Source organism: Centroberyx gerrardi, chromosome 8 (assembly GCF_048128805.1).
Source record: "Centroberyx gerrardi isolate f3 chromosome 8, fCenGer3.hap1.cur.20231027, whole genome shotgun sequence".
NCBI lineage: Eukaryota > Metazoa > Chordata > Actinopteri > Beryciformes > Berycidae > Centroberyx > Centroberyx gerrardi.
Window position 1 is genome coordinate 30,152,649 of NC_136004.1, and position 15,985 is coordinate 30,168,633.

A 15,985-nucleotide genomic window follows, 5' to 3' on the forward strand; every position below is an offset into this window, starting at 1 on the left:
ATAAGAGTGACAACTGACTGACCTCAAAGAACCTTCTGTCAGTCACGTAGCAACAGGTCCTGTCTCCTTAATACATAATGTACTGACGAGGATGTACTGACACTCTGACTTGCAGTGTGTTGTTACACCCTTATGTATTCCTACTTTCACAGTAAGTCCACAAAGAAAGAAATATTCTTCTCCCGCTGACAAACCACTTATTTCTTAACTTCTAAACTTTTTCCCCCATCTTCCCCACAGAGGGCGGCGAGAGCCACAACGGCGACGATGACAGCAGCGAGTCGGACGGAGACGAGCCCAGTCTCAGCCAGGAGCCCAAAGCTTCACACAGCTCCTCCACAGGGGGAGGCAGCCAGCCGGGCAGCGCCGTCCACAGACCCAAAGGTACCCAGCACCCAACTGTGCTTACTGACATCTGCATTTTAGACCTTTTAACTGTCACTTTTTAGGTGTTTGCGTTGAATGCCAGTCGTTGTGGATACATGTATAATTTGATCCAGCAGCACTTTTGTCTTATAAGATTGTTTTTCATGGCAAAGACATAACACAACAAATCAAAGACAGACGCAGTGATGGCAGTGCACTGTTTATAGTCAGGGAAGGAAATCAAACTTTTTTGTCAACAAGCCACATTGACTGGTAAATCCCAAATTTGACTATTTCACCAACCAATCAGCTTTTTAGAATAGAACTTCCAAATGATGAAAACAAAGGACACAAAAGCAGATTTAAAACAAGCATGCTGCTAGGCTACTTGAAAGGATGGTAATATTAGAATGTTCACTTATTGCACTAATTTTAATTCATCATGTGTAAAAGTCTCAGCTAAATGTAATGTAAAATGTAAAAGTTCCTCTCCCATTTGTCCCATCTACTCCTTTTTCCATTGTTAATTTTAATGTGTCTTGTGTGTTTCTGTATATTTTTTTCATTGAGAGTGTGGATTATGCTTCACCCATGCTTCATGAAATTTTCCCATTTTGGACAATAAAACACTCTTTAACTTTCAGGTCCTGCGAGCCGAACGGGAGCCTCGTGGTCGGTGGACAGCAGCTCTGACGACTCTCGCCGCTGGTCGGACACCCTCAGCATCGATGAGAAGGACGGCTTTGTGTTCGTCAACTACTCTGAGGGCCAGACCAAGCCTGGGGGCAACCATGGTGGCCTTCACCCCCATCCGGCTCACCCAGCCCACCCAGCCCAGGGCTCGGTGCCCCAGCCCCTCCAGCCCTCCACTATGGAGGCACGGCCCTACAACCAGCTCCGCGCAGGTAGGTGTCCAGCGTTTGTCAACTGTAATGGGTAAATGCAGGGGTTCTTAAAGCAACAGTTCACCCCCCAAAAAAAGAAAGTTCTGTCATTATCTAGTCACCCCCATGTTGTACGACCACCAAACACAAGCAACCGCAGTCCCATCTCAGGCTTCTCTGTTTGTTTACAGATCCAAAAACAGCATTAAACATTTGGTGCAGGATAATCCAAGGAATTACACTGTTAATCCAAAAAGCCTATATTTACCTCATTATCTAGTGTTCAGGGCATGTTCACACTAAGCATGTTTGGAGGCTTTCATTTGAAGTCTAGAGTGTGTAGTCATTTTAATCAGTTCATTTGGGATGGTTAGAACGATACCATTCATATCCAATTGGCACCAAATTACCGCACTAAGACTGCCTGAAAATGCAGGTCTTTGTCTTCTTCCAAGAAACTGCGATGTAGTTTTAGGACTGAGAATGTAATCCAAACTAACTAAAGGAAACAATCCCAAAACACAAGGTTTTGTGGGTATAAGGAGACGGACATTGACATCTGATAGCCAACAGTTACCGCATACTTGGAAGGTCTAGCATAATAAAACCAAGGACACACAGATTTGTGATGCAAAAGATAGCCTTTGAGGTTGCAATGGCAGATTCAATAAGTTGTAATCAGAGTTGTACTTGGACTAGAAAAATATATTCAAGAAAAAAACAAAAACAATGTGAGCAAATATATTACAAGTTTGCAGCTGCTGTTGCATTCATTAAAATATAGACTTGCACATCTGTAAATCTTTTCTGAAGTTTAGAACATGGTTTGCATATATTTTACGTGAATGTAAATTCCATCATGCTAAGTTCTCAGGTGTTTTGCAACAGAAGTGGCTTCATAGATGAGATATGACGAATGGGCAGAGTACACTTTTTTTTTTCAGAGGCTTGAAGACTGAGCAGGCCAGCCCAATCAGCAGTGTCAGTATACAGTATGTGGTGCCAGTGGACAGAGTAGATGCTGCCATATGACGGTTATTTTCAGGCATTCCTCAATCATCAGGACACGAGCTCCACTGCCCAGTGTGTCTTCTGAGGCATTCCCAGTCTATCCGGATGTAGCTCCCGTCAGCGGTGGCTTTTAGGTCTTCTATTCTCGCTCCACACTGATGGCAAGTCTTAAAAAGTTCCATTAAGTTCGACTCATCGACCATCCACTTTCGGTCATTCCACCTTCCTGATTCCTCTTCTTTCTTAACAGGGTCAGGAGGAACATACGCAGAAGTGTCTTGTTCTGTCTTTGCTTGCATGTCCTACATAAAGCAAAATCAGTCAGACTGCTATTAAAATTAAATTACAAATATCTACTTTATTGAAATCGAAAGCTAAGTACCACGACAAAAATAACATTCACAGGTGTAGCATTTTTGTTTTTTCCCCTTCAGTTTGTGAGGGCATTAAATAAATGAGTTGCCAATCACATTCCTATTTTTTTTTTTAATTAACAGCTTTTAATACCCACTACATATTTGCAGACTTACTGTTGGATATGCTGTTGGGGGGCAAGCATAGTAGGTCGCTGACGTGGATGGACTTGTCTGTTCTGGACTCGTCATCACCAGTATCAGTCTTCGGGGTAGCTCAGCTTGGCCAGTACTTGGTCTGGAGAACATTGGCTTCAGTGAAGTTAGGTGTGGTACACCAGCAGCAGATGAAGGCTGTACCTCATTACAGATGTCTTCCTCCTTCATTTGGACAGCTGAATAGGGGTCTTGAGTATGACATGGTGTAGGATCGTTCACATTTTCCTGGAAGCAGACAGTGTTGTTTGGTTAGTTTGGTATCAGCATCTATTGAGTATGATCTCTCAATATAATATCAATGAGCGCATTTACATGCACACTAATAAGCTGGTAACTGGGAATAAACAGGTTATACCAATAATTCAGTTGACGCATTTACATGCCAAACATGAAGAAAAAACACCTAAAATGACATACCCAAAATGAATTAAGACTAGCTCCACAACTGTAAGGTTGAAGCTGGGGAATATGGATCCATTATCAGTAAACCTATAACTATTACCATTCCATAGTAAATGGAGGTGGAACAAAGGAAAAAATACTATTGTCATCCTCGCCTAGTATATAATGTAAATTTGAAAGGCAATAACACCATTAGAACCAAGATCCCATGGACCAAGATGCACCTGAACCTCTGCTCCTACTCCTTGAATTCAACTGTACCAAATTTGATGACAATACAACAAAGTGAAACAATTTTACAGAGGTTTTAGTGGAGATATATCCAGGCAGTCTTCCATATTTTAGCCATTTGGATGCCCAAAGTGTGCCAAATGGGTTTTCTGCCTGTTTACAGGGAATTTTACTGGAGGCTATCTGAACACAATACACCCATTAGCCAACATATTTTTCTCATGCACCATTACGTTCCATGATTATGCGCTGTATAAAATCAATAAAAACCAACCAAATTGCATACTTTTACCTCCACATGGAGTATTTTTATTGCAAAAAGCAAACTAACAGTATAATTTCTATAATAAAGTGAACAATTCTGGAAATGAAAAAAAAAAAAAAAGTACATGTACAAAAAATATTTACAAAAATATTTGCAAAAAGTAATCACATATTCTTTTAAGAAAGAAAGTATTTCAAATTAATAGTCATGACCGCCTCAGAGTCATAAACAGGCACCAGAACACGGTAAAGAAACTGTATTCTTTAAACATAAATAGTAATTTCGCATGATACTATTTAGTAAACTAAATACTAGTATACTATTTAGTAAACTAATTAGTATGGGGTGTGTACAATGAGTACAATCAGTATGAGTGCAAAGTGATGCATGAGTGAGATATGCATGTGTTGGGTGCATCAAAAGTACAATAAGTACAAACTTAAACTCAAACAAAAGGCTCTGGTCCACAACCAAGTGAAGTGAGGGAAGCGAGAGGGAAAGCCCAGGACTCATCTGGACTTTATACATCTGACATAATGCTTCCAGATGTTTGGAATGAGCGATCACAGCTACTTCCTGGTTCCCCCTCTCCACTACCTGAAGCATGGAGAAAGAAAGGACCGGGGAAGCAGGACCGTGACAATAGTGTCCAGATTATCAGAACCATCATCTCTTGTGGTAATCCGTGAAGCAGTTCCGTGCTGAGATGAGACACAAAGAAACGTTGCACTTGGTGCAGTAAATCGGTGTCTTCACCTTCTTTCCTTTCTTCTTACAATAGACACAATGCTTGCGCTGCTCTGTGGCAGTTTGTCCGTAGTAAGCTGGCATGCAAGTGTCGGTGGGGCTGGGGCGAGGTGTAACAACGTGTTTGGATTCTGCCACCAGCTCCTTCATCAAGACTTCTCTGAACTGCTTTTGAGACAGTGGAGTGTCTCCTCTCCCGATAGCCAATGCTTTATGTAGAATATAAGCGTTTACAATGGCAATGTCCACAAAATGATAAAAAATGGTCTTGTACCACTTCATTTTCTTTCCAAACACAGAGTAATATTGGACGAGGGCGTCGGAAACGTCAGCCCCTCCCATGTATTTCCTGTAGTCCATCACAGCATCGGGGACAGGAATGTGTTTGACGGGCCGGTTTTTAGACCCCCTCCCTCTCCAACGCACACTCATTCCACTGTAAGCTGTATGAAAACTGCTGCACATAGTCACCTCTGTAGTGTCCTTCCACTTCACAAACAGCAGGTTGTCCTTCCGCAGCCACCTAAGATCGCCCCTCTCAGCTTCTTTGGGCAGGTCATTGACCGTCGTCTTTGGAAAACCAATACGAGTCTGTTTGATGGTCCCACAAGCGTGTGTGTCATTGGCAGTGAGATTTCTAAATAGGGTTGGGCTTGTATAAAAGTTGTTCACATAGAGATGGTAACCCTTGCCGAGGAGTGGAAAGTCCAAAAGGTTCATCACCGATGTGTAGCTCAGGCCCTCTCCTGTTGTAGCAGTACTTCTTCCCTGATGTACAAAGAAGTTCCACGTGTAGCCAGTATGTGCATCTGCCAACAGAAACAGTTTGAATTTGGATGTTTTATCTTTCATGTACTGTTGGAATCCATTCATGGACCTGTTTGCAACCATTCTCTCATCAATGCTTATCTGCCTGCCAGGCTGGAAGAGAGACTTGCATGCTGTCAACAACTGCTGGTACAGAGGTTTTATTTTGAAAAGCCGGTCGTACCCTGCGGTTCCCCTCTTCTTCTGGTTATCTTCATCCTCTGTGATGTCACACAGGTGAAGGGACCAAAAAATGGTCTCAAAGCGATCCCTGGTCATGTGCTCATGCGGGAATCTGAAGTTGTAAGGCCACACCTTCCTCCACATGTCTGCCCTTCTGTGCACATGGACCAGTCCAGAGAAGATGATGACAGCTAAAAAGATGTAGAACTCCTGCTCGGACAGAGGGGACCACCTGTGATGCAACCCTTCGGCCTTCCTCTTGTTGGCGTTACTATTAGTGTTGTTCACAACGGTTTTAAAGACTTGCGAGCTAAAAAAAAGTTTGAACAGGCTGAGGGGTGACCATGATTTGGTGGTATCAATCCTGGGCCCGGGTCGATATTTTGGCGCAAACTTTGGCTGTCGGGGAGCCACGTCCAACTCCTCCCGATTGCGCCATTTCCCTTCATCATCTCCAGAGGTGTCCTGCCTGGGTCGTTTCCTTGCAGGTTCACCTTTTCTTGGTCGGCCCCTTCTGCGCTGTGCTGGTGCAGGAGAAGGAGACCTCGACTCAGACGATGACTCTGGGGATGGGGCAGACGCCCCGGATGCAGATGCACTCCGAGAACTGCGTGTCACTCGTCTAGAGGAAGCAGCTGCTGACGATTTCCTCGTTTGAGCAGGTGGCAGGAAGTCTTCATCTCCCTCATCCTCATCACTGTAGACATAGATGTTTATCACATAAGTTTATCAGACGCAAATATCACTAGAAGCATAAATTGATTTGTCTCGGTTTGAAACCTCAAAAGAGTGACATGACTACACATAGCTCAACTCACAAACCTTGACACATGTGGAGAGGGGAGTCCAACAAGAGGCTGAGAGCTGGCTGGCTCTGTGGCAGCTGGCTGGGGGGCGGGGGTGGGGGCGTGGTCGGGCACACCTGAGGCTGAACTGCTCGTTTCTGGTGTCTCATCCTTCTCATCTTCTTGGCTGTAAAAATAGAGACAAGTAATGTGAGGATAGGTACATTTACTATTGGATTTACTAGCAGGATAGCATACAGACAAGAGCAGACAAAGGTTTAGCTGATATGTGTGGGGGTGGGGTGTATGTAAGCAAGCAATGTACATGACAACAACAATATATAGCCTACTACTAGAGAATACATACAACTAGAGAAAGCTAAGAAGTATAAAATAAAAACTGAAATCCCCAGTTTAGCAATCCAAGAGAAAAACTTCAAATTAGTCAGTTTATTTCCATTACTGGAGGCATTTAGTCATGAGTAATACCTGATATCCATTTAAATGAATTAGCTGATACAAGTTGCATGGATTGCGAAAGGTAAACACGATAAGTAAATGTATGATTTAGCTCTATAAAGTTGGAAATACTCATAAAAATAAAATGCAGATGAGAAATAATTACTCACTCATAAACTGGATCCACTGCCATGAAAAAGTTTTCTTCTTCCTCAGAATCATATTCACTGTCCGTGTCAGAAGAATCTTCGACTTCGACATCGCTTCTTTGCCGCATCTCTTCCAAAGCTTCTACAGTTGACAGTGCGGTCTTGCTGGTTCTTTTAGCCGCGGTACAAATAACAGCGACCTCCAAAAAACACAAGAGAAGTAAAACACAAGAATATCGACTGAGTCACTGCATCATGCGCCCATAATGTGGCCAAAACGAGCAACACAGAGAGTAGCATTACGCAGGCGTATTTATAGAGAATGGTGAGGGCTACAGTGACCCATGACCCCTCCCCTGAAAGGTCTTGGCCAATGGAATCGATTGGTGTATAGCACATTTATGCCAGTGCTCCAATACGAATCGCACTAGGCTGTTTACATGACCACTTGAATAATCGGGGGAATTTTGAGGGGGGTCTTTGTCGGACTACGATTGGTTTATAAGTGAGCAGCCAATCTTCAATAGCTGACCTTGACAAATACTTAGTCTGGATACCTCTGGCGTCACTGGAGTCGAGAGTGGTACACCGTCGGCAGACAAGGTCTCCATCTTGATACAAGCGTCTTCCACCTTAATTTGGACAGCTGAACAGGTGTCTTGGGTGTGATATGGTGTAGGTGCATTCACGTTTTCCTGGAATCAGACATCATGTTGTTTGGTTAGTTTGAAATCAGCCTCTATTACGTATGATCTCTCAATATAATATCAATCTTGGAGGTAGCTGAGTTTGACCAACACTCGGTCTGTTTACCTCTGGCTTCACTGTAGTTGAGTGTGGTACACCAGCAGCAGACAGGGTCTCTATCTTACAGACGTCTTCCAACTTAATCTGAAGAGTGGGATAGGTGTCTTGAGTGTGATGTGATGTAGGATCTCTCACACTTCCCTGGAACCAGACATTGTGTTGTTAGTGTGAAATTATCCTCCATTGTGTATAATCTCTCAATATATTATCATTCTTAAAAAGGTAGCTCATCTTGACCAATACTTGGTCTGGAAACTGCTATTTCACTGGAACGGAAACCATAGCAACAGAGAAGGTCTCTACCTCGCTGTAGTTGTCTTCATCCTTAATTTGGTCACCGGAACAGGGATCTTCAGTATGATTTTGTGTCGGATCACTCACATTTTCCTGGAAACAGATATTGTGATTGAGACATTATGAGGCTATGATCAATATAATATCAGTCTTGGAAGTGGCTCAGCTTGACCAATAGAAGGCTTTCAGAAGATGTAACATACTCTCTTGCTGCCATGTTGGAGGTCCTCAGCTCTTTGGCAACTGTGAACAGCTGATTGTGTTTCTAAACATACAACTTTGCCTTCTCAACAGAATTAAAGTCCCAATGTAATAAAAATGACGTATTCGCCTTGCACGCTAATTCTCCATGCCACAATATAGCCTAAACCTATTTAACAATAAATGCCAAAAATTACATTGGTATCCCATTGGTTTACATGTTTGAATGATCCCTCCCCATCCTGTTTCAACAAGAAATGCATCAAATTAAGGAAGCAAGATTCTTCCAAATGCCGTTTCATTGTGACTTTAAATGGACATGGTTCATTTCTGTGCTGGTTGTGACTGGGAACTGATTTTGCCACTGACACCGATTTTGTTTTTCGATAATGTCAGCTTGTATTATCTGAGCACAGCCAATTCTCCAGTGGACCTCCATGATGGCGCCAAAATGGATGCTAGGACATTTGTGGTACACCAGCAGTAGTCTCTACCTCGCCGTAGACGTCTTCCTTCTTAATTTGTACAGTGCAGTACAGTAGAGCGGTGGCTTCTGTCTGACTTGATGTAGGATCGCTCACACTTCCCTGCAACGAGACATTGTATTGTTTGGTTAGTTTGAAATTAGCCTCTATTGAGTATGATCTGAAACAGAAACCAGGGCAGCAGATAAGGTCTCTACCTCATTTTTGACGTCTTCCTCCTTAATTTGGACATCAGAACGGGGATCTTCAGTATCACTCACATTTTCCTGGAAACAGACATTGTGTTGATTGGTTAGTTCTGAAATTAGCTTATATAATGATCTCTTATTAAGGTTATTGTTTACCTGCCATGAAATTTACGCAAAGACGGGCACAACGCCTGTTAGAAACTTTGATACCAGGGGGAATCAAATATCCCCTCATATGCTCTTTGTTGTGGGGCGGTAGTGAGCATGTTTACTTTCAGCGCGCAAGGACACACACACACACACACACACACACACACACACAGTACAAACAAATCAGATTGTTTGAATGTTGAAAATACGAACTGCGTGGTGAATTACTTGCGTGCCACAATAACATGCGAATCCGAACGATTTATAAAAAAAATGGTATATAAGGTATAGTTTGGCGTGATGTTCTTTTCATACGAGAGAGAATGACGCGTATCGGTCGTTAGCTAACGTTTCCCCTCAACTTTGTTTGTGTACACAACCAGCTGGCCTGCTTATAAACAGAAATACTGTACGTGTATTACGCCACCTTTTTCTGTGATTGCATTGAGTTACGTACATTCATTTCACATAACCGTACCTCGGTTTTCATCCCAGCGGGGACCGGCACAGCAGTAGCCTTCAGAAGAGGCTCGTCTGTCTCTCCGTTATCCGCATTTGCGCGTACATCGTCCGGGGAGAAATGCTGGCTGCACACCCGGAGTGCGCGGAGGGTTTCCACGGGTAAGTCGAGATCCAGCTGCAGCGCCATCAGCCACAGTTTCAGCCTCTCCGGGTCGTGCAGCGGCAGCCCGTGAAATCTCAACGGCGGATCCGTCGTCGGTTGTCGCTGCCGCAGTGACACGCGCTTCACCCGGCTGGAGCATCCCGGAAAGGCACAGACACGAGCCGTTTTGAAAGCCATTCCGTTTAGCCGATGCTTCTTGTTTACATGTATGAACCGTCTCGAGCTAGGGGAAGCGGGTAAGCAGTCCCGTAGACACCACCGTATTACTGTGTAGGGCGCCAACCGAAACACGGAAATGGACGCTGGTCACGTGCTTTTGTTGGCGCTCCGCCGGCCGGAACAGGAATAACACTTCCGGGACTTGTTTTTCAGAATAAAAGCATCATTTCCATAGCGCTCAAATATGGGCTGAAAACAATTCATTTTGCACAACAATAATAATAATTACGCGACAAAATATTATTCTATGGTGATAATTTTGTTTTAAAGTTAAATAGAGAAATTCCATGTTTGGATTAGGCAACACAGAGTAAACATTACACAGGTCACCTTCACTGCTGCTGCACAAGATATACTGTGTGTCAAAACACTCCAACAGAGCTGTACTTTCACAACATATTAACATTTAGGCCCAAGCGGTTTAAGAAAAATCATGGCAGGCCCTCAAAGTGAGCCATACTATATCACTGTGACATTTGTAGAATAAAGTGGATGTTTATACTCTGTGACTAATATAAAGAAAATACACTTTGTCTGCTACAGCAGCTGGGCTCCCTCTGTACCCTGTGGGTCATAGCAGGGTCTTCAACATCAGCCAAACTAAAGCCTCTATCATTAAGCACTCATGTGTGGAAATGAATGATGAAATGAATTGTAATCGATGCAGTTGGGCTGTGTGGCTGAGCTCTTCACAGCTGCTTGATCTAGATGGGAGTGTCTGCATGTGTGTAGGTGGATTCATTCATTTTATAATTGGACATGTAAATAGCTGCCTTTGCCTAGCTGTGCTTGAATAGACTCTACTAAAATCACTTTACCCAACTTCTAATTTGTGCTCTTTGTGACATGTTAAAGTTAATATGGAGGTATGCAATAAAACCCAGCATGATCTACATCCTATTAAGTGCAAAATGTTTTTCTATGGTAATAATTATTATAATAATTTTGTTGAAAGTTCTCTACATTTAAATAGAGAAATGGCATGTTGGGATTACATAGGCTACACAGATTAAACATTACACAGTCACCATTCATTGCTACTACACAAGACAAATGTCAAAACACTCCTTAAGATTTGTACTTTAACAACACACTAACATTTAGGCCTGAGCGGTTATAGAAGGATCATTGCAGGCCCTCCAAATTGGCCGTACTGCAAAGTGGATACTGCAAAGTGTCTTGCTTTGTGTTTTTTGTCTGGTTCGGTGCATTGTTAAAATGCTGCTGTGTGTGTGTGTGTGTGTGTGTGTGTGTGCAGGCTACAGATGGGAGCGCCAGCTGGTCTTCCGGAGCAAACTCACCATGCACACGGCGTTTGACCGCAAGGACAACGCTCACCCAGCTGAGATCACCTCCCTCGCCATCTCCAAGTGAGAGGACTGCACCACACTGACACACCTGAGAGAGATTTACTGGGATTATTTTCACATCATACTGCAGCTGCAATATTCATTTTGATAAATCTGGAGATGTCTGACCTGCCTTTAGGCGGTCATTTTCTAATTGATACTCCGCTATGTTGCAAATTCTCCTCACTGAATCACTCTGATTTATTTTCCTCCTTCTACCCTCACTTTCTCCTCACCTCTTCCCTCCCTCAATGTTTCCCTTATTCCTCCTTTGTCATCCAAACTGCCCTGTACTCCCCTCCTCCTTCTCTCTCTCTCTCTCTCTCTCTCTCTCTCTCTCTCTCTCTCTCTCTCTCTCTCCTCTCTCTCTCTCCCTCTCTCTCTCCAGGGACCACAGTAAGATCCTGGTGGGTGACGGGCGCGGTCGAGTCTTCAGCTGGTCGGTGAGCGACCAGCCGGGCCGCTCGGCGGCCGACCACTGGGTGAAGGACGAGGTGGTGGACAGCTGCTCCGGCTGCACCGTGCGCTTCTCCCTCACCGAGCGACGCCACCACTGCAGGAACTGCGGGCAGCTCTTCTGCCAGAAGTAAGAGCGACGGGAAGGATGTGCTTCTGCATGTTCCCTGACAGCGTCTTTAGAGCTCAGAGTGACAGCGCTAGAAGTTCAAAATATTTCAACTGTTAGCAAAAGAGCGTCATGACTCATTGGGTTTGTAGTAGTGGTATAGTGTGTGTGTGAGTGTGTGTGTGTGTGTGTGTGTGTGTCTGCTTTCATACCAGCAGTTATTTTGTCCGCCTAGGAGTCCATTTTTTTCTAAAGGTGGATTTCTGATGTCAGAACAAAACTCTTTTTAGGGAAAAAAAGTCAGTTTTGAATTTAATTGAATTTATTGACAAGGTGTAGAATTTTCTACAATATACATCTACACACCTTGACACCTTCAGCCCATATGCTTCTGTAGACTTGTTAATGTGAATATGACGCACTTTTTTGCACATCACATATAGTATGTTACCTGTAAATCCCGGTATCTGTTTTTCTTCATATTCACGTATTCTTCTGATTGTTTTATATTGCATGTATATTGATATTTTCCTGTTTCATGCAGCATGTATTTCATGTTATGTCGATTTTCATATGGTGCATATTCTGTGTTCATTCCTTTCTTCATGTCAGTAAGTTCTGCTGCTGTTATTTATTATAATGCTGTAATCCATACTTCTCTCCATACCTTCCATTCATACATTCTCCTCACCATGTTGTAGTGTTGAAATTGTCGGCTGCGTATGTGTTTACATAATCCCCATTTGCTCTATTCTTATATTTCTTCTATTTTTATGTTTTTATTCTGTTTTTCTTGGCTGTATCCTGTCACTGCTTGCTGCCGGGACAGCCATTAAACCTTCATGTTGTCTGGATCTGTTTCCAGGTGCAGTCGCTTCCAGTCGGAGATCAAAAGGCTGAAGATCTCGTCTCCGGTGCGGGTTTGTCAGAACTGTTACTACAACCTGCAGCACGAGCGAAGCGCTGAGGACGGCTGCAGAAACTGAGCTCCCCCCCCCCCCCCCCCCCTCCTCTCCCACCTTCCTCCTCCTCCAAAACGAAACCTCCCGACGACTCCGACCCGAGGAGCCTTTCATTCCTCCATCTCCTTATCTCCTTTGTTGTACCCTTAACGCCCCAAAAATCCCCCCATCTCTCCTCCTCTTGCCCCGTTATCCTTTCCATACCCCGCCCCCCTCCCCCCCTCGCATAACTCCAGTAACCACATGTAATGTAACACACTGACACAGACTGTAACAGGAGGGAATGTCGGCTGTTTGACCGGCGGCGGTAAATCAGCCAAGGAGGCGGAAAGAGGGAAAAAAAAAAAAAAGGAGGAAAACGGATAGAGAAGCAAACGAAAACGCAGGGCGCCCGGCGGGTCGTTAGCGAACTCGATCGCCGCTTCTACCGCCTGCGCTCATAACCCGGGGAAAAAATGTTAAAAAAAAAACAAAAACACATCATCACCCGCCATTTTTTTGCTTCTAGAGCGACAGAACGGGGGAAAAAAGCCTCTTTCACAGCGAAGACGTTAACAAACTTGTTTATATTGTAAATACTTACCATGGCCTTTTTAAACTAGAGGAGGAACAAAGCGCAGAGCAAAGAGAAAAAAAAAAAAAAAAAAAAAAAGGTTAATGAGGAAAAAAGAAAACCAAGTCATCGCCTGTAACATAGCGTTGTGACTAACCACTCCTGGCTTTAAAAAAAAAACAAAAATGATTGTGTGTCGTCTGCGTCACTCGTCACGGAAAGTCCAGAGGAATAATATGGGGGGGGGGGAGGGGGGATATGAATGTCAATAATAAATGTTCGTGGGTTGACTTTACTAGTGGGTCTAGTTATGCAAATGACTTAATTTCTTTATAATTTCTTGATCATTTTTTTTTGTTGTTGTTTACAGATATGTGATTTATTTGATATGTGTGTGTGTGTGTGTGTGTGTTGCCCACAGTGTCAAGCCATCGCCATCAAAGAGAGATTGATTTTCAAATTTTCTTTTCCTTTTTTTTTTTGCCAAATTGCTTTGATATATCACATATCATGTATGTATGATGAACTTTTGTGTTGATTTTTTTTTGTATTTTTTTAACCCGCCACCTACTCTGTCCTTTATATATGAATTCCTACTTTGGAGAATTTGGAGATTTTTTTTGTTGTTGTTGCTGCTGCTGCTTTCTAAAGACTGGACACATTATCATTTCTATTTTTTTTTGTTTTGTTTTGTTTTTTTGTTTTACTATATCACGTAATTTCTTTTGGTTGGGAGCTGTGAGATTTTCTGGAGCGAGAGCAGTTTCCGTTTTTGTTTTTTTTTGTCCAGAGGGAAAAACATCATGGGTTCATTATCTGTGAAATATAATACTAATTATGTAAAACAAAAAAAAAAGAAAAAAAACACCATCAACAGTGCTGCACATTTATTTTCCGTCGTGTCCCTTCCATGTAGCGTTCTTTAGTTACTGTACCGACGACCCGGATCTTCGAATGCACACAAACAAGGGACTCTTCACTGTAGTTTATTGTTTTTTATTTTTTCTAGTTCATTTCTATGTGAATCTGTCACTTGCTGACCTTTCCTCCGACCCTGTGGCATTATTACACGAGATCAGCAAACGTGGCGCTCTACGCTCTGCGACACACTTTATCCTCAGTCCTAGAAAACCAACCTTCACTTTATCACTGTAATGCCAGGAGCCAAGCACCTTCACAATGAATGTTTTCTTCTTCTTCTTCTTCTATGGAGAGAAACTACGCTTATTGAGGCTTTGAGGGAAGAGGAATCCATCGATCGAACGGGGCGACGTCCGCGCTCAGATTGTGAAAAAGTCCCGAGTCGTTCAGTCAGTAAAGTCCAGGACATGGAGACGCACGACTGCAGATTTGTCGTGTCCTCGCCGCGGTCCGGACGCGGGAAAACCAAGTGTAGTTTGAGGGAAGATTGTAGCATGAAATCCAGGTTGACGATTTCAAATTTCGCGGTCGATTTTCGATGCTAGCCGCGGAGCCCGGCGGTGACCACAGCAGAACAGAATATATATTTTGAGGCCACAAGTTACTTCACTGAGGGCACGAGATGGACCTTGTGACCTCGTTTTGATTCATCACAGTGCACAACATGCATATCACTCATTTTGGCTAGTTGACCTTATTCACACGGCGGCCATTTTGAACACTTTGGGCGGGAAACTCTTCAGCCCTGTTCTGTACCAACTACCAACATGTTCATCATACAAACATTCATCATTTCAGATTCCCCACTGAAAAACATATTAGAAACAAATGGATCTGAAGAATCCGGAGGGATAAAGGTTCACATTTTAATATATTTGACTCGTTTTCGCTAGCTACCAGAGTCTAGGGAGCTAGCTAGTAGCTTACTAACTAGTAAGCTAGCTAGCTAACTTCCCTGCTAAATGCAAGCAGTCATTGTGGTTGTTGTTCATGTGATTGCTGCTAATTTGATAACTGTTAAGTGTGTTTTAAGTCCTCACTTATGTGTGGATGCTAGTTTTATATATTTGCCAATCTTACGGGTAGAGTTTCCCACCCTGAGTGTTCAAAATGGCCGCCATTGCGTCAATTGATACCCTAATTTTCACAATGTAGTGCGCACAATTTCATAATTTGTGCGAACAAGTTGATTAATGTGCCTGCAACGTGCAAACATCCAAACTTATTTCACTCACTTTTTTGTTGAACTTGATTGCTTTGAATGAGGCTTTTGTTGACTAAATTTGACTTCAGGTAAAAACACTAAAGGGATGAGTTATTAAGCATTACCCACTGACAAAAATGCCATGCCAAGGTTTTATTATTAGTAAGAAACATTTTATATCTATTTGCACTCTCCATGCAGCTCTCACAGCAGCATGTCCAGCCAATCCTTCATTACTTCAAAACACATTTTCACCCTGCTGGAGGCTCCGCTGGGCTCCGGAGGCAGCCGCGAAGAAACACTGTAGGTCAGGCTGTTTTCATCACTACCCCCCCCCCCCCACACACACACACACACACACACACACACACACACACACGTATGTTCAGTCTGTGGTGCTGTGGGCAACTGTGCATTCAAGTGCTGCTTTCTTTACTAGAAAGAACTATTCTTTTTGGTTTCTTTCTTTCTTTTATTTCCACTCGAGTCTCAAACATGTAAAGAAAACACTTTTGAGAGAACTGTTACACAAGTGCAGTAGTTTAATATTTTCACCGTCTAACGTCCTCTATCCCCCCCCCCCCTCCTGCCGTTATAATAT

At 43.1% G+C, this 15,985-nt stretch overlaps 2 protein-coding genes across 2 annotated transcripts in view; one reads left to right on the forward strand and one right to left on the reverse strand.

Annotated features, from left to right (window-relative positions):
* The window catches only part of wdfy3 (WD repeat and FYVE domain containing 3), a 139,357-nt gene extending 126,627 nt beyond the window's left edge, over nucleotides 1-12,730 (forward strand). The window contains exons 64-69 of the mRNA XM_078285324.1: nucleotides 254-384; nucleotides 1,011-1,160; nucleotides 1,200-1,271; nucleotides 11,089-11,200; nucleotides 11,568-11,765; nucleotides 12,610-12,730. Of these exons, the coding sequence (XP_078141450.1) occupies nucleotides 254-384; nucleotides 1,011-1,160; nucleotides 1,200-1,271; nucleotides 11,089-11,200; nucleotides 11,568-11,765; nucleotides 12,610-12,730 (784 nt within the window). The remainder of the gene's footprint in view (nucleotides 1-253; nucleotides 385-1,010; nucleotides 1,161-1,199; nucleotides 1,272-11,088; nucleotides 11,201-11,567; nucleotides 11,766-12,609) is intronic.
* On the reverse strand, nucleotides 3,843-9,819 carry LOC139913087 (uncharacterized). Its single transcript, XM_071901027.2, has 9 exons — nucleotides 9,465-9,819; nucleotides 8,846-8,914; nucleotides 8,658-8,750; nucleotides 7,972-8,055; nucleotides 7,675-7,809; nucleotides 7,419-7,556; nucleotides 6,883-7,061; nucleotides 6,291-6,440; nucleotides 3,843-6,165 (listed from the first exon to the last, which is right to left on the reverse strand). Exons 1-9 carry the CDS (start codon nucleotides 9,786-9,788, stop codon nucleotides 4,398-4,400), a joined length of 2,940 nt encoding a protein of 979 aa, XP_071757128.2. The 5' UTR covers nucleotides 9,789-9,819; the 3' UTR covers nucleotides 3,843-4,397.
* Nucleotides 12,731-15,985: the final 3,255 nt, after the last annotated feature.

What these genes read in the sequence shown, in the direction of transcription:
- LOC139913087 (XM_071901027.2), bottom strand. Translation starts at nt 9,788, where the DNA reads ATGGCTTTCAAAACGGCTCGTGTCTGTGCCTTTCCGGGATGCTCCAGC. An exon ending in CAACTACAGTGAAGCCAGAG is followed by an intron (nt 7,557 to 7,674) that starts GTAAACAGACCG and finishes GTCTGATTCCAG; the next exon opens with GAAAACGTGAATGCACCTAC. An exon ending in GCAGTGGATCCAGTTTATGA is followed by an intron (nt 6,441 to 6,882) that starts GTGAGTAATTAT and finishes CTATTTTTACAG; the next exon opens with CCAAGAAGATGAGAAGGATG.